General features: G+C 42.4%; 1 protein-coding gene across 1 annotated transcript in view; it reads left to right on the top strand.

The window, feature by feature from the left end:
- LOC127438409 (neurocan core protein-like) overlaps nucleotides 1-25,822 on the top strand; it is a 149,476-nt gene that overhangs the window by 14,919 nt on the left and 108,735 nt on the right. The window contains exons 2-3 of the mRNA XM_051693975.1: nucleotides 15,851-16,243; nucleotides 25,582-25,756. Coding sequence (XP_051549935.1) covers nucleotides 15,851-16,243; nucleotides 25,582-25,756 — 568 coding nt within the window. The remainder of the gene's footprint in view (nucleotides 1-15,850; nucleotides 16,244-25,581; nucleotides 25,757-25,822) is intronic.

Genomic DNA, 25,822 nt, shown 5'->3' with positions numbered 1-25,822 from the left:
AAACATATCCTCCCTGTCCTATGGGGCTGTCATGTACTTGTGTGCTTCAATATAAATCACTACTGTCACTCCTACAGGGGACTCTGTTGGAGATCCCTCCATGGAAGGACCTCCTGTCACAGTTGAGAGGGCAGATATGGCACCCTTGGCAAGAGTTTCTCCAGCTGTGGGTGTGGCACTTATGACCAATGCCAGTCTAGCTTCATGCACTCCAGAAGTTAGAGACACTATTTTGAACACAAGGGCCTCTTCCACCCATTCAATGTATGATAACAGGTGGAAGGTATTTCAGGATTGGTGTAAGGACCACCCGTTGGACCCAACATCCTGCTCAGTCAAGACGGTGCTTGCATTCCTGCAATCACTGTTTGAAGCAGGGAGGTCAACATCCACTCTTAGGGTATATGTAGTGGCGCTCTCTAGTCACAGAAGCTTCATTGTGGGGTCCTTGCTGGGCTCATATCAGCTGGTAGCTGCTTTTCTCAAAGGAGCGAACAGACTATGACCACCCTGGTGGGCAAGACCACCACCATGGGATCTCCCCCTAGTCCTGGACTTTCTCTGTGGGGCCCCTTTTGAGCCCCTTGACCAAGCCTCCATTAAGTGGCATTCATTAAAGACCTCTTTAATCTTTGCAGTGGCAACTGCCAAGCGTGTCGGTGAAATACATTCACTTTCTGTCAGTCCGTCATGTCTCCACTGGGAGGTGCAAGACATGAGTGTGAAGTTGAGACCTAACCCAACTTTCTGGCCTAAGGTCCTTACAGCAGAGTTCATAAATCATTCCATTGACTTGTCAGCATATACTGAAAGTGATGATGATTGCCGCCGCCTACTATGCCCAGTCAGAGCATTGAGGCATTATGTCTCAGTGACAGCTGGGATACGCTGTACGGACCAGCTTTTTGTGTGTTTTTCTGCAGTAAAAAAGGGTCTCCCAGTCTCTAAGCAGCATCTTTCCCACTGGGTGACAGAGGTTATACAGAGAGCTTACGAACATGCTGGTCACACATTACCTGCTCCTACCACAGGCCATTCCATTAGAGGTGTCGCAACATCCTGGGCTGCTCTTAGAGGAGTTCTCCTATCAGAAATATGTGCAGCATCCACATGGTCATCCCCCTGCACATTCTCTCATTTTTACAGAGTAAATGTTGCTGCATCCACCAACCTGACATCAGCAGTTCTGTCCCAGGAGTAAAAGGCGTACTTGAACCACTGCTCGCGACATTTTGGGCACACGTCATCCACTATGAAGCACCGCCCTGACGGTCAGGAAGTACGAAACATAACACTAGTTACGTATGTAACTATTGTTATGTGAGCAGTGGATGACTGCCAGGGTCCCTGGTCATGCAGAGTGGGCGAGAAGAGACCAGGTATCTGAGGAAGTCTGTTGTGTAACGCCTCATATTATAATATCGGTGACTTCACACACAGAGGTCATGGAGTGACCTTTTTGATATACAGCTCTCGATCTGCAGGATCTGCAAGAGAACATCCATTACGAAGCACCACCCTGGTGGTCATCCACTACTCATATAACCACAGTTACATACGTAACTAGCATTTTCTAGGGTTACGATTTTTAATTGCTATATGCACCTCACCAACTGAAAAGGCTACAAAATTAAAATTAGACTCCACTTCCACAGGCCTATTCATAGTTTCATTAATATCATGAGAAACAGAACAATCAATAACATGAGAAGAAAGTGATCCAGATGACACAAAATGCCTGTTAAAACAATTCAACATATCTACCCTCTTGCACACCTCAACAGAGTCATCTTCAATAAATGCAGGTAAACCGGTAGGATTATTAGATGACAGTGATTTAATAGTTTTCCAAAATTTTTGGGGTTTACTTAAATTTTCTGTAGTAACTGTCAAATAATAGTCTAATTCCTAAGTTCTCTACATTGTGACCAATGTGCATCTGTGTTTGATGTCCTAGCCTCAGCCCATAGACCATTTCTTTTTTGAATAAACTCTGAGAGTTCCTCTGAGAACCATGGATTGTCCCTATTTTTGACTCACATATTTCCTAAGAGGAGCATGTCTATCCAATACTCCTAAAAAAGATCCTGAAAGTAGCTTCATGCTAACTCAACATCCGGTATTAATGAGATCCTTCTCCAATCAACAAAATATAAATCATGAATAAAGCATTGCTCCATAAAGTGCTTTGTATTACATTTCATGATAAAACGAGGTTTCATCTTTGGGATCCTTGTGTCCCTCACTGCTGCAATGATACAGTGATCACTTACTTCATTCGAGAAAATGCCTGTAGAAGTGTACTTATATGGAGTATTTGTTAAAAATAAATCAATAAGAGTTGATTTTGTTGGATCTTTAGTGTTTGGATGTGTAGAAGAAATTATGTAAAATTCAATGAATCACATAATGATTTAAAATTGTCTGATGCTGCAGTCAACCAATCCCAATTCATATCACCAATAACAATTATTTCGCCTTGAATTTTTGAAAAAGAAAATCACCCAAGCAGGCAAGGGATTCCTTAACAGCTGATGGTGGTCTATAACAGCCTAAAACTGATAGACTACACTCCTTTTTATTGTAACTTTTAACAGAAGCAATTCAAACTGCTTAGAGACAGACTTCTTTGATAAGACATTGACATAATACTTCATTTTAACATAAATAGCTATGCCATTGCCTCTCCGTGGATGGTCAGCCAGGCCCGGTTCTACGAGGGTGCTTGAGGATGCAAGGCACCCTCAAACGAACCTTAGAGCACCCCCAATTGCAGACCAGGGCTGCCCGGGGGTCGATTTATCATGAACATTTTTATTAGATTTCATTTATCTGTCTTTAGGACCTATCGCACATCCACAAGCTTTTAATATGCTCAGGGTTGCCAGATAATATATGCAACACCCCAATCAGAGATTTATACATGCACAAATAGGAAATTTTTCGCCTTATGTCATACTTAATTTATGCAGTCTGGCAACCATGCATGCGAGTGTGCGCGCTTTCTCCTCGTCGAAAAAAAATCCTTATCGCTCAATAGTGCAATATTATGCTCAAAGAAAAGTGTGATGCAGCCACTCCGTGTCCATTCATGAGGCTGCATGTGCTGTTTAGTGCCAAGTCTGTGAGCAAACCTTTTCAGTGATGAACTTTAGTAAAATCCCAATAGATCTTTGCATCATTCGCACGTGTAGGGGACACACAAGCAAATCCAAGTGAGAGAGGAAAATGTTTGTTCTTTGTGTTATTTGTGAAATGCTGAAGTCTCTCACACCTGTATGTGAATGTTACTCTGGCAGTAATCATTTATCATTGTCATGCAGCCTGTTTTATTCAGTTGTGTGCTGAATGGGATGCCAAATAAACCATTGATGAGACCCACATCATGACCCATGAGCATGTTAACGAGCTGATAATGTTTTCAGAATAAAACAAGTAAATGGGTCCACTTTGCGGCCAACATTAAAATAAGCCTTTAGAATCTATCATTTCTGAATATTTTATATGACTATTAAACCTGACTCCTGATGTGGAGTGTTAAACTGAATACTAAATTACCACTGCATTGAAGTATGGTAAAATAAACAATTAATAATTATACTCAGTCTTAATTCAGTTTAACTAACACGTGATAGAAAAGTAGCAGCAAAACTTCAAGCAATCACAGAATGGTCCCATCAGTCTGTATACACTGCAGAAAATTGTGCATCATTCATTGAGTGCATGAGTGTACTACTACTTCTGGGCTTAAAAAATACAACTATGCAGAACTTTTTATCTTCTCTCTTCCAGGATTTACTTAACGGCTGCTGTGGCCCCTGTACCAAAATAATTGCACACCTCTGCTCAATTGAATATGTAAGACTAATACTGTAAATTGGCAAGCAGATTTCCTTGAATCCCAGCAAACACACAAAAATCCCTACATTTTGTGAACACACAATTGCTGCATCAAAATTTATAAACATGTATGATTGTGCAAATCAGTATGTCCTAATCTGCAGGCGCAGCATTTTGCTGTCATTTTCAGTGACAGATCATGTGAAAAAAATGAAGCAATAAATGTTTTGTACATAAAAACTGTTATTTACATTGTTTTAGTAGCATTTAAACATGATATATTTTAATATATTTAAAAAAAAAATGTAATTACAATACATCTCTGCTTTATACAGAGCACCGCCGCTATTTTCAGAAGCACCCTCGGTGATTTTGATCTGGAGCCGGGCCTATGGTCAGCACGCTTTAACTGATACCCTGAAATTGAAACCTCACTGACAATGGTTGCTTATTAAATGTATTCAATTAAAAATTAAGCTAAGTTTCTGAGATCACCATAATATCAGCATCAGTTAATTGAGCCCAAATGCGAAACATATCCATTTTAGGCAAAAGGCTGCGAACATTTAAATTAATTATTCCCAAACCAGACCTTGTCTTAAAATCAGAAGGTGTTTGAATATTTTGTTTCAGGACCAGAATTTGGTTCAACATTACCAGAATCAACAAAAGTAAAACAATTAAGAGCTTAAGCTTCATGTTTATACATGGTACTGCAGACAGATTTTTTTGTGCGAACCAGCGTGGAATTACATAAAACTACCTGTTAATATGAAATGATGTATTTACACATATTGACACATCATAACAGGCAATAAGAACTGATTATGGCATACTTCACTGACATACTTAAGAGTCTGTTTGTATAAAATATGTCCAAGTAATGTCTGTAGATGACCATGACAGGATTTCCAAAAAAGATAAATCATTTTTGCCAAACCTTGATTCTTGAGATTCGGCCTTTGTCATCAGAAGGAACAGCAATAGCGACACAAATGCAATTCGCATTTTGCCATGTCTCAAGCTTCATTTGTTGCAGCGTAGACTACTGTATAAGTGATGCAGATTAAGTTTGGAAGGCACCATTGACTAGCGGTGCCACAAACACGCAAATTTCTCAAATCCGGATCCTTCGTGTCTAATACCCGTCAGACACTCACAGGAATGCTTCATGTGCCAACTTTTACAAAAAAGTTGATAACCAGTAAAATCGGACCATAAAATCAGGAATCACCACAGACAGATATGTAGGATGCTGGCTTGAACTGCAGTAGGAGATGTCCAATGATAGTAAGCACAACAGCAAAAATATAAGACTCATAGGCAGGTAAACAGCTTCCCAAGAAGTCTTTTTCATCAAACAGTTTCAGTCCAGTAACATCCAGTCACTTCCATGAGACATATTAAGCTCAAAAACACATAAAACACTCAGTCTTCCAATGTTTAACATTTGGAAACCAACACAACATGCAGTGCAGCAGCCATCTTGGACATATAAATCACTGTATGACAACAGGTGGAAAAATACCAATATAAATTTGATCATAAATACAATTGTAAATATAAACATAATAATAATAAATGAAAAATAAATCATGACCTAGAGATAGTTTAACCCAAATCTCATACATTTAATTTCATAAAACTTCTACAACAGTGATTGTCATGGACATAATTTGATGTTCCACTATATTTTCAGAGTTTGTACATGAACTTTATTACCACCTGCTGGTGGAATCTCCAAACTGCAAATGCAGGAACTGTTTGCACTGCAAACAGACCTACTTTTGAAATGTCTTAGCACAATAACCTATTTCTCAGGAAATTAGCAAATTACGCTTTGCGCCACTTAATTTCTATAAAATACACCCACAGTTTGCAAGCATACACTCACAGATAGTGAAAACACTCCCACCCACGCCAACTTGAGCTTTACACTGGCCCAGAAATTGCACTTCGAATTAGCACTGTCACGAAAATTGGATAAGACGTTGTGCACGGTTGTAGCACTCATGAAAATAGAGCCCAGAATCTTCAACAACTGGAAAAATCATGGAAATTCATTGTTCAAAAAGTGTGGGAACCCTATAAAAGGCTTCCAGTTTGATGACATAAGGTTATGTTTATATTAGTTTATATTATTTATATTGTTAACCAGGGAGCACAAAGCAATTTATTTGTAGTAATGCAACAAGACTTGCCAACATCACATGGGACTCCTAAGCAAAGAAATGAAACATTCAGCATTCCACGAGCGTGTAGGATGTTTTTAACGCAAGTTTTATTGCGTTATTGATTCTCATCTGTAAGAGCTATATACAGGATGACAATGAAGTACATTTAGAGCCCTTGTGTTTTCATGCAATGCTAGTTGTTTTATGGTTAACATGCGCATGATGACAACCATAACTTCTCTTGTTGCCTGCAGAAAGGCTGTAATCGAGTGGAGGACATGGAGAATTATGTTTCTAAGAAAGATGGAGCATAGCAGAGCATCCATTCAAAGCCATTTGAAGTAAATGGAAAAGAAAAAAAAAAAACACGTTAAGCCAGGATGAAGCCATTGCCACCACCCAGCTGTCCAATCTCTCTCGCTTAATTATGATGGGGAGTTGGTGGACCGGGAGAGATGCAATTTCCCTCTCTCCTTGACTGGTAGAAGACTCCTTTTTTAACATTAAATCAAATCAAATAATGGTGGGGCAGGTCCAGACACAAGGTGCTGAACGAAAGCAACCCTAATGAAAATAAATCAATGAATTTTTGCACTCTCGCTCGGAATAGTTGGTGCCCTCTCTTCTTCCGCCATGTCATTCATTCAGTCTGGGTTGCAACAATTACACTCACACCTTCCTATGTGCAAGATAGAATAAAGAGTGCTTTGTGCATTGTGATAAGCTCTCATGCAAGTGTACATAATTGGAATTGCATTTCACATGCGGGTGAGAAAGAACCATCAAACTCTGTTTTGTCTATGCCACCTATTGATTTATTCCTCTCCGAGGCAAAAGGGATTATTACCAGTGAAATAAATCCATTGAGTCATTCGGTTACTGCTGGCAGGGTTTGCTGAATTGTTGCACTGTAAATTCACTGTAACTATGGAGAGTATAAATAATATATTATGTACTGTTGTATATTGTATTGTTATTGAGTGTAGCAAAACAACTTATGTCTTTCTCAAACCACACAAATCCTTAGTTATGTTTATATTACTCCTCAGAATCAATAATCAAGCTTCAAATAAAGGAGCTTGTTCCAGACAGTCAAGTTTCTGTAAGGATTTTGTTTTGTGTATCACTAGTTATGGGCAATGTTCGGAAATCTGAATGGAAAACTACCCTACTGCTGACTATATACTGCACAAAATACACTGTATACTGTTTGCTATATACATTTTTTTATTTTTTTTATGTAAAACAATATGAATTATGCAATGATAAAGGATTCAAGCACACAGTAGTATGCTTCATTGTTGTTAAATGACTTTATCATGTTGCATGTTCAATTCAGCAGATGGAGACAAGTTATCCTCTCAAAAATACAGCTATTTAGCATTTTTAATCCTTCAGTTTTGGAGAAAATTCCAAATAACCATTTTGTTTTCGGGTCAAAAAAGACCCAATAGATTATAGTAGATTTACATCCACTCCCTTATGATTATAAACATGAACATAGGCTTGTTTTGAACACTAAACACAAGCTTTTTAAAATAGCATTTCCTCTGGAATGAGCACCACCTAGATCTCAGTGGTGATTCTATTCTTTTACAGTAAATATTTAGAGTATAGCCTTCATTTTGAGTAAAAAAAAGATAATAATTAGAGTACTTGCAAATGTTATCTATTTGAAACAAATTCATGACAGATTCATGAATAATTTTATTTCAGTGTATAAACATCTGCTTGGCGGGGAAAAAAAAATCCCATAGAAACTTCAATTGAAAAGCTCCTCACACATTTATTGGGATTAGAATGTCATAGATTCTTGAGGATGGTCTCTTTTGAACTCCAAAATGGGGTCAACATCTCCAAAAGGGGGCGGGGTTACTCCAGAAAAGGGCGTCACTTCCACTCATGGTTAAGGTTAGGAAAAGGGTTAGGTTAGGGTCTCCCTATATTATAGCTATATCCTTCTCAGCGTGACAGAATCTTACGATAGTGGGACTGAAAAACCTGCATAGACCTCTACTCTGGGCTTTTGCGGGCAGGAGCAGGACAATATGTGAAAGTTGCGAGCAGCAGGAGAAAATGTGATATATTTTTGTGGGAGCGGGACAGAATCTCGTAGGAGCGGGTGGACACGGGTATGAAAAATCTATCCTGCGCAGACCTCTAATACAGTATTCCACAAGGTGTTCTCTGTTGCATACTGCACATTTTGACAAATGTACAGTAGTAGTAAATTCTGATATTGTATGCATACAGACAATTAGCATACTATGCACAAAATACATAAACTCAGCAAAAAAAGAAACGTCCCTTTTTCAGGACACTGTATTTTAAAGATAATTTTGTAAAAATCCAAATAACTTTACAGATCTTTATTGTAAAGGGTTTAAACAATGTTTTCCATGCTTGTTCAGTGAACCATAAACAATTAATGAACATGCACCTGTGCAACCGTCATTAAGAAACTAACAGCTTACAGATGGTAGGCAATGAAGGTCACAGTTATAAAAACTTAGGACACTAAAGAGACCTTTCTACTGACTCTGAAAATCACCAAAAGAAAGATGCCCAGGGTCCCTGCTTATCTGCGTGAATGTGCCTTAGTCATGCTGCATGGAGGCATGAGGACTGCAGGTGTGGCCAGGGCAATAAATTGCAATGTCCGTACTGTGAGACGCCTAAGACAGCCCGGCCACGGCCTCCTCCTCATCACACTTCTCCACTGCCCGATTCAGGCCACTGCCCGATTCAGTCCCCTCCCTTCCTGAAGGTGAGGGGTTGCCCTTCTGGCCGTCCTTCTGCCGGAAGGTCTTTCCCGCCTCTCTGGAGCCCTGGGAGAGATGAGGGGAGGGAGAGGGGAGAGGGAAAGAGCGAGGGGGAGAGACAGAGAATGAAAGAGGAGAGAGAGAAAAACTTGCTTTCCGGCCCCCGGACATGCTGTCGCCTGGTCCTCAGCCACTCCTCCACCCTCTGGCGGATGACAGCCACTCCTCCCCTGGCAGATGGCAGTGAGTCCTCCGACCCCTGGTGGACAGTAACGGCTCCACTTCCTGGTGGACGGTAACGGCTCCTCTGTTTCCTGGCAGACGGCAGTGGTTCCTCCGGCTCCTGGCAGCCGGCAGCGACTCCTCCGTCCCCTGGCAGACAGCCGTGGCTCCTCCACTTCCCGGTGGACGGTAGCAGCGAGGACTCCATGACAGTGCATCCCTCCTCCTTCCCGCATTTCGGCACCAGTGTAATGGTGTTCACATGTAATGGGCAAGGAGGAGTCGGGAACCGGCAGAACAGTCAACATATCTTTAATGAGATAAAACAACTTAAACAAACATAAACACACAGACACACACAGTGGCCATGTGTGTCTATCTCTCTCTCAAACTTGCACCTCCAGCTCGTCTTTATCCCCCTCCCGGCTGATAAGGACAATTCAGCGCTGGGTGTGCATCCTCATGGCCCGGCCACGCCCTCCTCCTCATGACAAAGGTCTAATTCCTGACGCGGCAATACAGCATTATGAGCCATCTAGACAGATTCTGAATACTCAACAGGTGCTAGGGTAACCCCATCTGGTTTCTAGGCAGTTACCAGGGTGATACTTAACATGGCTCCTTGCCTTCCTGAGTGAAATAAGTCAACCCGGAAGTCTCTACGATGTTCTAGTGCAGAGATATGTGATTTGTTACTTGGTTGCTAGAGTAACCCCATCTGGTTGCTAGGCAGTTACCAAGGTGATACTCCAAAGGCTCTTTGCCATCCTGAGTGAAATATGTCAACCCGGAAGTCTCTACGATGTTCTGATGCAGAGAAAACTAGATGGGGTTACCCTAGCAGCCAAGTAACTAATCACATATCTCTGCACCTGAACATCGTAGAGATTTCAGGGTTGACTTATTTCACTCAGGATCTAAAGGAGGCTTGATAAGTATCACCCTGGTAACTGCGTAGCAACCAGATAGGGTTACTCTAGTAACCAAGTAACAAATCACATATCTCTGCACCTGAACATCGTAGAGATTTCAGGGTTGACTTATTTCACTCATGATGGCAAGGAGCCTTGTTAAGTATCACCCTGGTAACTGCATAGCAACCAGATAGGGTTACCCTAGTAACCAAGTAACAAATCACATATCTCTGCACCAGAACATCATAGAGATCCATTGCCTTACCACCAATAAAGCTCGCCTGTCCAGCGTCTGTGCCAAGGCCACAACCAGCTGTACATCCAAGCTGATTCCCCGGACATGCTCACTGCCTCAAATGCCTTCACAGGTCAGGTTTCAACCACAGCCCCAGTTACATGAAGCACAGTCATTAGTGTCACCACAAACAGCCCTGTCTGCGGTACACATGCCCCCTGTACAGCAAGTACAGCAACCATCAGTGGCGCAATTCCCTCAACATCAGCCATCAACCCAAACTACATACTATTCACCGCCCCCACCTCAGAGACCTTTTCCACAAGTTCAACAGCCATCTTACTCCATGCCACACTATGTTTCAACCCAAGCCCCTGGCTATGAACCTCCCATGCAAACATCTACACTGGCTAACCACCTAAACCAACCTACAATACTAGGACTGATGGAGATGGCTATTGCTGCTTCCTTTGTCATAGCAAAGCCCAAGCTGGTACCATTCTCCTCAGGTAAAGAAAGTGACTTTCTTGTACTCAAAAAAGGCTTTGATAGCATACTTGGCCCCCACCACCATCTGACTGAGGACTATAAGTACCAAGTTCTCTTAGACCATTTGAAATTTCCTACTGCATATCAGGGTGACAAGCGATTTGTAAACAGTCCAAAGCCATACACCCAGGCGATGCAGGCCCTACAACAACACTTTGGACAACCCAAACAGCTAGTTCAAAATGAACTTAAAGAGATCCTTAATGCCTCTGCCGTGAAACCAGGTGATACTCAAGGGTTTGAATATTTAGCCGCTGCAGTGAATACTTTAGTGGGAATGTTGAGTACACTAGATGGGCCTGCTAGAGCCAAACTACAATGCGGTTCTCATGTGGACACATTACTAACTAAGTTACCTGTCAGTTACAGAGATTCCTTTGTTGAACATTATCTTGTGCAAGGAATTCTCATGAGTGGCAGTACACAAACCTACACTCTACTCGATTTGGCTCAGTGGCTTGAGAAAAATCTCAAGCTATACAGATCTCCTGCAGAGTTTCAGATGCAGTTTATATAGGGCCCACACGCAGAGACCGAGGACAGCCAAAGCTTCAGAAGTTCAAGACTACAACCATTCTCCTTGGAAATAAACATGAGACCAAAGCTGAATCAAATTCTAGTATCACTCCTCCTTGTGCTTCAGCTCCAGTTACCTCTAGGGAAATAGAGCGATTTAAGCCATTCTGCCCTCATTGTAATAATCAGGACCATTACCTCAGTGCTTGCGCTGAATTTGCCAAACTGGGTAAGTCTGAAAAGGCTAATTGGATAAAGGAAAAGGAAAGGTGTTGGAGGTGTGGTTGTGGACACAAGCCTGATAAGTGCATTCTAAAGAAATCTTGTTCCAGCTGTGGTGGGCAACATCTCGATGTGCTACATGAGATTGCAGCTACAGAAACCCCTAGTGTCCTAACTCTCAGCACACCCTGTCGCTCTATCTACATGGATAAAGTAAGCCATTCAATGAGAGTGATGTTGAAAATAGTCCCTGTCCAGCTCTGCAGTGGGAGGATAACACTTAATACATATGCTGTATTGGACGATGGCTCTGAAAGGACAGTTATATTGGAAGCAGCAGCAAAGCACCTTGGCCTGAAAGGTACTAATGAAGTCTTGATGCTGAGAACAATCAGACACGATTGTTAGCTAAAAGGAACTACCATATCCTTTGAAGTGTCTGCCATCTCAAACCCAGGGGTTAAGTTCCAGGTTGTTCGTTTGGGTCCACCAGGCAGTCCAGTCGCTGCTCATACTCTGCTGGGATGGACAGTTCAGGGTCCTACTACCTTCCTTCAGCACCCCATAGGTGAAAGTTCCTGTTTGCACAGCATGTTTCTTTCCCCTGTTCAAACCCTAAATCAACATGTGGAGAAAATTTGGCAGCTTGATTCATTGCCTTTCCAGAATGCCAAGGAGGTATCTTGCTCCAAGCAGGATCAAACTGCTGTTGAAATGCTTGAGGAAAGAACTATTTGTGTCACAGTGGATGGAGTATGTCGTTATGTGACTCCCCTCATTTGTCGTAAGAATTTCGCACATCTCCAAGCTCCCCCCACTGCTGTGATGGCTCTGCGGAGCCACGGAATGCTGATTGAGCCGTAATCTTGTGCAAGCTGCCGTATATCACAGTGAAATACAAAAGCTGGAGATAGCTGGTTACACAGTGAATATCACCAATGGCAAAGCCAGCAAATCCTCAGAGTCTTGGTATATACCCCATCACATGGTATATCACAATGAAAAGGCTAGCGGAGTTTTTAATGCTCCTTCCGCTATCAGCAAGCCTGTCTGAATGATAACCTGCTGCCAGGCCCTACCCACGGTCCATCACTACTTGGGGTACTCCTACAATTCAGAGAGCATGCAGTGGATATCAGTGGGGACATCAAAACCATGTTCCATCAGGTGAGGCTTCTCCCTGAGAACCAGCCCCTAATTCACTTCCTGTGGAGGAATATGGAGAGAGAGCGCAGCCCAGACATTTATGAATGGCGGGTGTTGCCGTTTGGCATAACATGTACCTCATGCTGTGTGATTTACGCCCTCCAATGTTATGTCAGAGACAACATATCAGGCAATGAGGATGTGATGCATTCTGTACTGCGTGCTTTTTATGTAGACAACTGTCTCCAGTCGTTCCATACACCACAACAAGCCAAAGACTTTATCAGGTGACCTGATGGTGTGGGTTTCGAGATACAGCACTGGGCAAGTAACATTATAGATGTCGTAGCTCACATTCCAACTAAAGCAAGATCACAAAATTGTGAACTATGGCTGATGGAAGACAAAGTTGATCCTCAGGAGTTGACTCTCGGGCTAAAGTGGCATTGTCTTTCTGACACTCTTGGTTACAAGTACCGCACCATATCAGATGCTACACCTACCATAAGAAACATGTACCGAACACTCGCCAGCCAATATGATCCCCTAGGGTTCATTATCCATTATACCACCCGGGCCAAAGTCCTCATTCAAGCTCTGTTGAAGAAAGATAGAGGATGGGATAACCCTATTGAAGACGAGCTCCTCTCTGTGTGGCAGACATGGCTGAATGAACTGCCTAGTCTAAAGAGAATATCTCTATCGAGATACTATACACCCATATCTCCTTCTACTTTGTCTGATATCCATGTCTTTTGTGATGCAACAGAGAGAGCCTATGGGTCTGTGGCCTACCTTTGTGTGGAGGATGAGCAGGGCCACATCCATTTATCCTTCATTATGGCAAGGTCCCGAGTAGCACCTAAAAAGCAGCTGTCAATGCCTCACCTAGAACTTTGTGCTGCATTGACTGGAGCCCAACTGGCTCGAGTACTACACATAGAACTCAGCCTCAATCTGAGGCAAACCACAATGTGGTGAGACTCCATAATAATACTGAGCTGGATAAAATCAGAGTCCTGCCAGTATAAAGTGTTCGTGGGGACCCAAATCTCAGAGATTCAAGATCTTGTAGGAGCCACAAATTGGAGGTATGTCGATTCAGACAGCAACCCTGCAGATGACATAACTAGAGGAAAATCATTATTGGAATTGTCTCCATCTTGCCGTTGGAGAGATGGTCCTCCTTTCATGCTTCAGCCTCCAAATCAATGGCCTACATATCCCTCACTTAACTTGCAGGTAAAGGAGGAGCTACATAAGACAATGTTCTGTGGTACTATCTCAGTTGACACTCCAACTCTTGATCTGACAAACTTTGATTCTTGGGAAGAACTAGTAGATGCTGCATACCACAACACTCATGGGGCGGCCACACCATCCATGTCTGCTGAAGCCCGCATACAAACTGAGATTTCACTCCTACACAGAACACAGTCAGAAAGTTTTCCTGAAGAACCAAAATCCCTGCAACTTCATAAACCAGTGCCCACTAGCAGCCATCTGAGTTTTCTTCCTCCAATCTATGATCAGTCCCTTGGTCTAATTTACATTGGTGGCCGACTCCACAAAGTTGAAGTATTGGATGATTCAATCCATCCTATAGTGCTTGAACCCAATCACCCATTCACGAAGCTACTGTTAAATGACTTTGAAAAATGCCTTCTCCATGCTGGCCCTGAAAGAGTTTTCATTGAGTTAAGAAGGACTTACTGGATCCTAAGGGATAGTCACAAGCCTACTGTGCCTAAAATGGCTGATTTGCCCATTGCACAATTACATCTGATTAAATCTCCCTTTTGGTCTACTGGAGTTGACTGTTTTGGTCCATACAACATAAAAATTGGAAGGCGACATGAAAAACGATGGGGCTTTATCTTCAAATGCTTACCTACAAGATGTATACACTTGGACCTCCTTTGTAGTATAGAAACATACTCCTTTTTGCTGGTGCTTAGGAGATTTGTTGCAAGACAAGGAAAGCCTTATGAACGTCTCTGTGATAGAGGCGCAAACTTTCGTGGAGGAGAAAGGGAATTGCAGGAATCCTTCGCTGCCCTTGAGCCTGCTCTGCAAGAACAATTAGCAGGGCAAAATATCACCTTCAGATTCAACCCACCACATGCTCCTCATTTCGGTGGGGTATGGGAACGAGAGATAAAATCTATCAAGGTCTCCTTCCAAGTAGTCTTGAAAGACTTGATTGTTCCTGAAGAGGTACTAATGACTGCACTGATCGAAGTTGAGGGCATTTTGAACTCAAAACCTTTAGGATATGTGTGATTGGATATCATAGATCCAGATCCGATCACGCCCAACTTGCTGCTGATGGGGCGGCGGGATGCTTCACTTCCGCAAGCTGTATATGGACCTGGTGATCTTTTAGGACATCGGTGCTACCGACATAGCTAGGTGATAGCCAACCACTTTTGGGGTCAATTTATTCTGAGATACTTACCCAGTCTGCAAATGCACCAAAAATGGCAAAACTCTCCTCCCAACCTCGATGAAGTACAAGTTGTCCTGGTTGAAGATCCTCAGTTGCCAAGAGCCTTGTGGCCTGTAGGTCGGGTTATAAGGATCATAACCAGTGATGGCAAAGTATGGACAGCAGAGGTAGACATAAAAGTTTGTACCTATACTTGCCCTGTAGCCAAATTTGTGGTGTTACCTGAACTTCCTAATGATGATGACAACTCCTAAATATTAGCAGGGCCCTTTGTTTAATTACAGATATTACTAAGTATATTTGTGGGGTGGCTGTACCAAGTTCCCAAAGCTAACACAACTTTGCCAACAGGTGGCAGCCTTGAATCACATATAGTTCAGTGGGGTGTAGCATATATGCACCTGGTAACTATTATAATCATGTTCAACAGTTTATGATTGTTTGCATTGGTTGTGTGGAGATCGCTTGATTAGCAATTTCCTTGTGCTGTGTTGTGTGTTGATGACAAATATTTTCTATATTTCCTGTAGAAAACCATGATACTTCACAGCTAATCCTGATCCATCACAATCCTGTATTGATCATCAAACAGATTAAATGTTCTGTTTAATCACAATCTGCAGTCTTGCACCTCTTTTGACTGAAGAGCATGGCCAGAAGGCGAAAGCCAGTTAACCAATACGCAACATATCGCACACCTCCTGATTCTAGTTGTGCACTGGAACATGAAGTGTATACTTGCACTAAATAATTTTTTGGTTAAAAATATTCTGATTACTCTCATTATCTCTAAAACATTTGTTGTTTTTCTCTTTTCCCAGGCATGGTGAGCTGTGACACTGTGGTGAACATGCGTAAAGTGACCCATCAGAGGGTCCAGGAGCCTCTGTCGGGTACAGCCCTTCTGCCTTGTGTCTTCACTCTGCACCCAAGTCCTTCTAATGAACCTCCCCGCATCAAGTGGACCAAACTGTGGGGCCAACAAGGGCCATATGGTCTACAGAAACAACAATCAATTCTGGTGGCTAAAGACAATATAATAAAGGTGAAGAAAGCGTTCCAGGGCCGCGTCACCTTGCCGGGGTACCCCGAGAACCGCTACAATGCCAGCTTGGCACTGACAGGCCTACGATCCAGCGACTCAGGAATGTACCGTTGTGAGGTTGTGGTCGGCATTAATGATGAACAAGATACGGTGCCCCTCCAGGTCACAGGTAATGTAGTGCACTACAGAATACCAATGTATGCAACTGTGATTATAGGGGTAATTAGATTCGTGATAAAGTTTTCGTTTTAATGTTTGTGTTTTGTGAAATATACTCACAAAATGACTAGATATAGACTATTATTTAATCTGAAAAAAGATACATAATTATAGTCATCAGTGGCAAGGATTCATTTTCCTGCACATCTGCTGCTGTTTTCCACAGTGGAGTCACTATCAGATCAGAGACCGACACAGACCAAACAGCTGTTACATTTGCTGCATGCTCAGATGTCTGCCAAAATTAAGATGTAGTTAGATTTATTTAAGCAAGCAAAGTGCCAGTATGCACTGCAATGTGGGCATGTGTGTTTGTGTGAGAGAAAGAGAGAGAGTAGAGAATTATGAAGCAGTGTTTATTTAGTATTGTTAACTAAAATGAAAACTAAATTAAAACATTTTCGTTAGGGATGCATCGATACAAAATTGTTTGCTGATACGTTAAATGATGATTTAGAACATTGCCGATGCAGATAGTTTAGAGGTTCTGCTTTTTTATACTACCTTGTTTCAAATCAGTGATAATTAATTACACAACTTCGAAAGAAATCTAAATAATAACTTTTCCCTATCTGTCACTCACTAGATGTTTTGTCGATGTAGTGACACTAGGGGTCACTCTTGGGAGCCTTAAACACCTCTGCTTTTTGAAAAAAGGCCAATGGGAATTGGCGAGTGGAATTTGCATTCCCTGTACATACGGGTATAAAAGGAGCTGGTATGCAACCACTCATTCAGATTTTCTCTTCGGAGCCGAGCGGTTGTGTTCAGCGAGCTGAATTACTCTGCTGATCCATTCACTTCGAAAAGCTGTTGGATTTATGGCGCATTACAGCGGCTTCTCTCCCTCTTGCACTGGTGAAGTGCAGTGAACGCCCCTGGGCGCTTCAGCAGCTAAAAGAGTATATTCTTCCTACTAAAAGAGTATATTTTCCCTTCTTAAAAGAGTGGCATTAACGGAGAGCGTCTTTTTAAAGATGCCTCTCCGTTTGTGTGTATTTCCTGGTTGCGGTCGTTACCTCTCCGCTTCCGATGGCCACGATCGCGGTCTTACGTGCTTGGGCTCTGCCCACACGGAGACAGCGTTCATGGACGGGTCATGTTCTCACTGTGAGTGCGTGACCATGGCAACGTTGCGGTCACGGTTTTTCCTTCGTTAGAGGGAAAGACCACCCCAGCGGCTCCCCGCCTCGGTCCTCCTACCTACAGGTTTGAGGCTGCGTCGGTTAGTACTGGGGGTGATTTGGGGACCCCAATGGGAGCCACTCTGCTGGGTAACTCCCCACGGACCTCCCATTCCCCAGTACGCTCGTTTGCCCCGTTGGGATGAGACCGCCAGCTCGTCTCAGGGCGAGTTCATGATCTTGTTTCAGTGCTCGCGAATGTTGAGGACTCGACTGGGCTCCCACCTTCGGGTGTGGTCACCCAGTCGCAGCCTGACGCACAGCTGGCAGCCATGCTTGCCCAGGCGGTTGCATGTGTTGGTGTGGAGTGGAAACCTCCACCCCCCTGAACCCTCGCAGTTTGACGATTGGTTCCTGGGCCCGGAGCGCCACTCACGGCCACGCCTCGCCTGGTCCCTTTCTTCCCGGAGGTGCATGAGGAGCTCACGAGGTCGTGGCCGGCAACTTTCACTGCCTGGACCCGGTCTCTGAGCACCTCTGCTCTCACTACCCTCGATGGTGGGGCTGCCAGGGGGTATAAGACGATTCTCCAGGTGGATAAGGCAGTTGCGGTGCACCTGTGCCTGCAAAGCGCCGCCACCTGGCGGGGCTGCATGAGAACCCTGTCCAGCGCCTGTAGGGTTATGTCGTCTCGTGCGACTGAGGCCTGTGGTGCCGCCGGACAGGCCGTCTCCGCCCTGCATGCCATGGCTCTCTTGCAAGTGCACCCAGCCAAGGCACTAAGATAACTGCACGAGGGTAGTTCTGACCCAGGATTGATGTAGGAGCTGCACTCGGGTAGGCAATGTCCACCCTGGTGGTCTAGGAACGCCACCTATGGCTCAACCTGGTCAAGATGAGAGAGGCTGACAAGGCACGGTAGATATACAGGCACCTCGTGGAACCGTCAAGGCGGTCTACGCTCCCGTTACATGTCACAACTCGCCCGCCATCTCCTCCTCTGGAGTCAGCAGCGCCTCAAATCGCTGTGAGCCACTCACATCCCGGGTGACCTCAACACCGCGGCGGATGCGCTGTCACGACAGGCTACGGTCAGGGGAGAGTGGAAACTCCACCCCCAGGTGGTCCAGCTGATTTGGAGTCGATTCAGTCGAGCAGAGGTAGACCTGTTGCTTCCCGGGAATCCTCCCACTGCTCGCTTTGGTACGCCCTGACTGAGGCACCCCTTGGTATAGACGCACTGGCACACAGCTGGCCCCCGGGATTACGCAAATATGCGTTTCCCCAAGTGAGCCTACTTGCACAAACCCTGTGCAAGGTCAGGGAGGACGAGGAGCAGGTCATCCTAGTAGCACCCTACTGGCCCACCCAGACGTGGTTCTCTGACCTCACGCTCCTCGCGACAGCCCCCCCCGGCGAATTCCCCTGAGGAAGGACCTTCTTTCTCAGGGACGGGGCACCATCTGGCACCCACAACCAGACCTCTAGAATCTCTACGTCTGGCCCTTGGACGGGACGCGGAAGACCTAAGTGGCCTACCACCCACGGTGGTAGACATGATCACTCAGGCTCATGTCATCATGACAACAAAGTTAAGCAATTTACACTCGCAATCATGCTGTATTGTCCATCTCTCAGCACGTGCCTACATCCAAATCACAGCCGTGCTGATAGATGGACATACAACATTCATGCTCAGCTGATATTGCTTCAAAATATAAACTGTATATATTTATTACACAGCTGTCTGGAATACTCGATTTTGATTGGTCTGTGGTGCCATCTAGCAGTTTGTTATTGCTCTGTAACAGCCGCACATTCATGTATCTGTCCGCTCATCCAGGTCATGCGAGCCTTCTCTCTTGGTTCTCGGATCACTGTGCGATCTATTCAAGTAAGCTAATAAAATTATTTAACTATCTTTGTTGTGGAGTGCTGTAACATCTTCAGAGTTACCAGTGGCCTGTAGTTGAGGTGGCCTCCCTTCTTGCCTGGATTTCTGGATGACAGCCATTCAAGGCAACTTTATATTTATTCTACATTGTCTTAGCTGGATGTATTTTTTATGGATGTGGTTGTAGACATATTAAACATATTCTTTGTTTAAAAGAATGTTCCGTGTTTAATACAAGGTAAGCCTTTCTGCAGCCTTTGACACAGTCAACCATCAGATCCTACTGTCCACCCTCTCTACTCTGGGAACTGTGCTTGACTGGTTTAAGTCCTATCTCTCAGGTAGGTCCTTCAAGGTTGCTTGGAGAGGTGAGGTGTCCAATTCACATCAGCTACTTACTGGGGTACCTCAGGGCTCAGTGCTTGGGCTACTTCTCTTCTCTATATACACAACATCACTGGGACCCATCATTCAAGCACATGGGTTCTCTTATGACTGCTACGCCGATGACACACAGCTCTACTTGTCTTTCCAGCCCAACAACCCTGTTTGGCAGACATCTCGGCCAGGATGAAGGAACACCACCTGCAACTTAACCCAGCTCCAGTCTTTCTAGCAAACCCTACTGTTGAACACAACATCACAGTTCAGCTGGGTTCAGCTACAATAACGCCTTCCAAAACGGTCAAAAATCTAGGGGTAACCATCGATAGCCAACTCAGTTTCACAGACCACATCTCAAAGACAGCACAATCATGTAGATTCTACAATACACTCTGCAATATCAGGAAAATAATACCCTTCCTCTCTGAACATGCCACACAGCTTCTTGTTCAGTCACTTGTCATAACTAGACTAGATTACTGTAACGTTCTCATTGCAGGCCTCCCTGCATGCACAATTAGGCCCATGCAAATGATCCAGAATGCAGCAGCATGTTACACAACTCCTTGTCTCTCTTCACTGGCTGCCGGTTAATGCACGTATCAAATTCAAGGCTCTGATGCTGGCATACAGAACAGTCACTGGGTCTGCTCCAGCGTACCTAAAATAATTTCTGCAGAGCTATGTTCCCACCCGAAGCCTGCGGTCAGCTAGTGAGCAGCACCTTGTTGTACCAACACAAAGAGGCACCAAAACACTTTCACAGACTTTCGGTTTCACTGTACCTCGTTAGTGGAATGACATTCCCAACTCCATCAATGAAGCAGACTCACTCTCTGTCTTATAAAACTGCTAAAAACATATCTTTTCCATGAGCACTTAACCATGCACTCAAAAAAAATAATAATAATAATATTCTTGTTACACTCTAATCTGTCTTGGATACTACTATTCTGATGCTAATGAACCTTTGTAATGGAGCACTTTTTGTATCTCTGTCTCTGGAAGATGAACCGCTTATGATGTATTATTTCTCTTTTGTAAGTTGCTTTGGATAAAAGCATCTGCCAAATTAATAAATGTAAAAGTTAAGCTCAATTGACAGCATTTGTGGCGTAATGTTGATTACCTCAAAGAATAATTTTGACTCTCCCCTCATTTATAAAAAAAAAAAAAAAAAAGAAGCAAACATTATGGTTACAGTGAGGCACTTACAATGAAAGTGAGGACTTATCCATAAACGTTAAAATACACACTGTTTCGAAATTATAGCCACAAACCTTAAACATTGTACATATTACCATGATTTTAGTGTGATAAAATCACTTACTTTATCTGTATGAAATTATTTAACATTTTACAAATTTGTTGTCATGATGACATAACAATAGTAAACCCTGTTATCTGGTAGACCTAAATGCTGTAACACCAGTAAATCTTTGACTTTATCACACTAAAATCATGTTAACGCGTATGTCATTTGCACCTTGAGATGGAAAGGGTGGAGTCTCGTACTCAGGCATGTTTGTTCTGTTATTATGGGAAAAAACTGCACACAGGTGCACTACAATTAATTAATTACATAATTATGTACATATTAATATATTCAATACATCATGGTTCCATAAGTTAACACAATAAATTGTCCCGGGGGATGAGAACTTGAATCTTGTCTTTTTAACCTGTTGATGTGCATAATGGACAAAGCAGTGCCCAAAGGAAGAACTTTCCATGGTTCAAGATCATGGACGGTGTGCAAGATCATCCACTGTTATTGGATAGACAACTCAAGACACCATGGCAGTCAGTGAGTTACAGTCAGTGAGTTGTCAACGCTAACTTATTTTGCTAACTAGTTTACATACAATATAAATTTGATATTCTAGAAAACTAAATAACATGATACCTTAGCTTACACTTACTTGTGAAATGGGAAGTTTTGTGATGTTGGCACCAGGGTGGCATATTAAGGGCATATTTTAGAGCAACGCTGCGGGGCTATTGGCCCAGTGGTGGAAATGCAGATCGATTTGGTCTCACGGCTAGAGGTCAGAGGCTATTGGCCCCTGCTGACCAGTTGATAGCCCTGGCTCACACTGGCCAGATAGTGGAAAAGTGTCTATTGGTAACTGGCATAGCTGGGTAAGAAATGGGGAATATTGCTCAGGAAACTGAAATCTTCCCCTCGAGACCTCCTCTGAAGTGTTCGGCAATAAATTGGCCCACCTAGCTTTGAGGGTTTCCTTTGTCCCTTTCATGTTTGTGTGTTATCCAGGGACAGGAGGTGGAAATTGTTGTGAGAGATAGCGAAGGTTATGGAAGTGTGATGTAGGGGAGGGGAAAAAAGGACTGGTGGTATGCCTAACATATGATCTGTGAATAGCCGATGGACATTTCAAAAGTGACCCCTGTTCTTTATACATTGGACTGGTAGCCCGTCCTCTCACTGGTCAAATAACTGGTGCTGGGATTCCATCTCAAATTCCTCTTGTGCTCTCTTCATTCTATTGTTCTGTGATCAATGTCATTCCCCGATACTAATGACAATACCACTGGAAAAACTAATACTACCTAATTTCTAAATTAAATAAACATTGTTTCAAGTTCTCAAGCTATTATTCAAGACAAGCAAACAGTAATAAAATAAAAACAAATAAACCAATTACAATATAAAGTTGATACAAATTGAGTATATAGTGCTTGAAGCTTTTCATGTATCTAACAGCAGTATAAAATACTGTATACAATTAAACATTCAAAAATTGAAAACCATAAAGTCACATATTCTTTGCATTGAGAAATTCCACTGGCAAACAAGGAGTTGGCAGTTGTTGAGCAAGTGTGAAACCTGCAAAAACTACTTGCCAAGCAGCCTCTTTTTTATGCTGCTGCACTGTATACTCTGGGGCAGAAAAGTTATAAAGAAACTCACTGCTAAAATGATTCCCTTGTACATCATGAATATTCAGTGTTGCCATGTACAAAGGTCTGACCATGGGAGTGAGTTGTTAACTTGAACTTATCTTGCTAGCTAGCTAATGTTCACATATGATATCAACTCAATATTCTAGATAACTAGATAACATGATACCTCAGCTTGAGCTTCCCTCTTGTGAAATGGATGGGATGTATGACGTTGGCACCAGGGCAGCGTATAGGGAGTGTGAATCTTTGGGTTGAAAGCATATCGATTCAATTCATGATTCATACATTTTTGATTCGAATAAATCTATTTTTTGAAAATTCAGAACAATTCATTTCTATTCGATTCACAATGACATTTGATTAACTCTTTAATTCTGCACCTTTTTAAATGCATTTCTTAAAATTCTTAAAATACTCCCCCTAATGTGTCTTAGGCAAGAAAAAGAAAGACAAAATACTTAAGATAGTTTACTGCACCAAAAGCAGCTTGAAAGAAAACACATTAAATATAAGTACAGTACATACAGGCTTCTTGGAATACAACAGAGTGCAATGTGCCACTAAAATATTTTAGAGCCAAGCATAACTACAAAAGTATTTAAGATTTTACTATAAAATTGCATGGTTTTTTAAAAGAATGTTAATTTGCATGACTTTTCCTGGGCTGGAAAACACAGTTTAAAAATTCCCTGATATTTCCAGGTTTTCCATCACCATGGGAGCCCTGAATCAGTAAAACAATCCAAATATTACAGCATTAATGTAACATCATATGACTACATTCAGATTCCTTAAGGCCTCATATACAAATAGGGAAAGAGAAAAGCAATATCGACGATGACTTAAACTTATTTGTTTTCTTCACACAAGGTCCCCAACTAAATGATACCAGTAAAATGCCACTTTTTATCTTAGAAAAAGTTTCACCGCAATGGCAGCATTTTAATTTAGTAGTGGCCACGCAAGGCTGCACTTTAAAAAGTAGGCAGCTGAATTGCTGCCTAATCAGTTAATGTCTTAACCGACAGCGTTTTGGATGAATGGAACTCTTACAGAAACTGGTCTCAGTACAGTTTGAAAAGCACCTTATTTTCATCCTACCTCTATAAACAGCCTCCATAGGCAGCATTTTCAAGTTTTCGGATGCAGCCAATGAGTTGGCAGCTGTACAATGCTTTAAGCGCATTTCATTTGAGACAAGAGCACGAGCTGTCCATTGCTCATGTGATTCTCAGTGGCCGTTCTGAGGAGAGATCAGACACGAGATGCTTGAAAGCTGCTAAGAAAAAGTTTCAATGAGAGTTACAGACGAAACTGAGAGTGGAATCCCGTGAAGGGCAACAGAAGAGTGCATCGCACCTGTGAGGGGAGAGCTGTGAGGGTGTGCACCTAGAGAACGATTCCACACATGTCTCCATTAAAACACAATTGTAACTTATTAAATATATATATATTTTAAAATATTGTACACTTTTTGAAATTGCGATTCATCCGATTTTTAGCATTTTAAGTCGATTATTGTCCAACAATAACGATTCTCGATTCAAAAATCATATTTCAAGATCGATGCATATACGATCAGCAGCATAAGTAATCGATGCGTCGAGAAAACGAGTGAAAGGACTGGCTGTATGCCAAACATTTGATCTGGGAATAGCAGATGGACATTTCAAAAGCAACCCCTGTTCTTTATACATTGGACTGGAAGCCTGTCCTCTCACTGGTCAAATAACCGGTGCTGGGATTCCATCTCGCACTCCTCTTATGTTCTTGTGTTATTGTACTGTGATCTTGTCCTCTGTCATTTCCTGTGGATTGAGGAATTCAGTTCAATTTGTTTGAATAGCGCTCTACAAAGCAGCTTTACAAAGAGTAGTGCATATATAATGTTACAATACCAAAATTACAGTAGTCTATATAAATACCAGTGAAATTTTATCGATGTTCGATACTAATATTGATACCAATGCAAAAACTAATACTACCTAATTTCTAAATAAGTAAACATTGTTTCAAGTTCTCAAGCAATTATTCAAGACAAGCAAGCAGTAATAAAATAAAAACAAGGAAACAAATTGCAAAATAAAGTTGAAAAATATTGAGTATATAGTGCTTGAAGCTTTTCAGGTATCTAATTAGTCAAATATACAATTAAACATTCATAAATTGAAAACCATAAAGGCTCGGTCACATTTACCTTTGCACAGAGAAATTCCGCAGGTAAACAAGGAGTTGGCAGATGTTGAGCAAGTGTGATACCTGCAAAAACTACTTGCCAAGCAGCCTTTTTTATGCTACACTTTATACTCTGGGATAGTACATTTATAAAGAAACTCATTGCTAAAATTATTCCCTTGTACATCGTGAATATTCAGCGCTGCCATATACGAAGAGCCGCACACACATAGGTCACTGCCAAACCAAGCAACTTCCTATTAGTTAATGCTGCAAATTCGCTTGTCAGAGTTCACCAAAGTTGAACTCCATACAAATTTCATCTAAATCATTCTCATGAAATTCCTCATTGTGTGGATTCCTTTTGAAATGACTATATTTTACACAAGACAGCTGCCGTGCAAAGGTAAATATGTAATATACAAAAATTGTAAAATCCGCAAACTCCCTAAAATCATGTTGTGTCCCGTATTTTCGGTCGACTGAATCACTTTCCTGAAATAAATGATGAAATGGTGGAAAAGAAGGGACAAAGAGATGAAAAGAAGGGAAAAGAAGGGACAGTTGCAATTTGTTGAGAAATTTTGTTTGTGAAAATGCTTCAACTGTTGAGGTATCTCAAAGGACCTGCTTGGTTTTATTAATCAAGTTAAACAGCTATAACTGGAGTTCAGTATTCATGCAGGGAATAATTTGTGAGGAATAGATTGTAATTTTTTGTGTGTCAGTAAAAGACTATGCACAGTTCCCGCTGTGCTTTTCATTCTCAGTTTCCTCTCCACACAGGGGTGGTCTTCCACTACCGCGCACCTCACGACCGCTACGCACTCTCCTTCATTGATGCCAAGAGAGTCTGCCTGGAGAACTCCGCCATGATTGCCACACCTGCCCAGCTGCAGGCCACATTTGATGACGGCTATGACAACTGTGATGCCGGCTGGCTCTCGGACCAGACTGTGAGGTCAGAGTGAATGATTGATTAGTCCATTTATTCAGCAAATCCATTCTGACTCAGACGCATGCATAT

The sequence above is a fragment of the Myxocyprinus asiaticus genome, chromosome 49 (genome assembly GCF_019703515.2).
Source record: "Myxocyprinus asiaticus isolate MX2 ecotype Aquarium Trade chromosome 49, UBuf_Myxa_2, whole genome shotgun sequence".
NCBI classification, from domain to species: domain Eukaryota; kingdom Metazoa; phylum Chordata; class Actinopteri; order Cypriniformes; family Catostomidae; genus Myxocyprinus; species Myxocyprinus asiaticus.
Note: the sequence above shows the minus strand (reverse complement) of the source record. Positions and strands in the feature narration are given on the sequence as shown.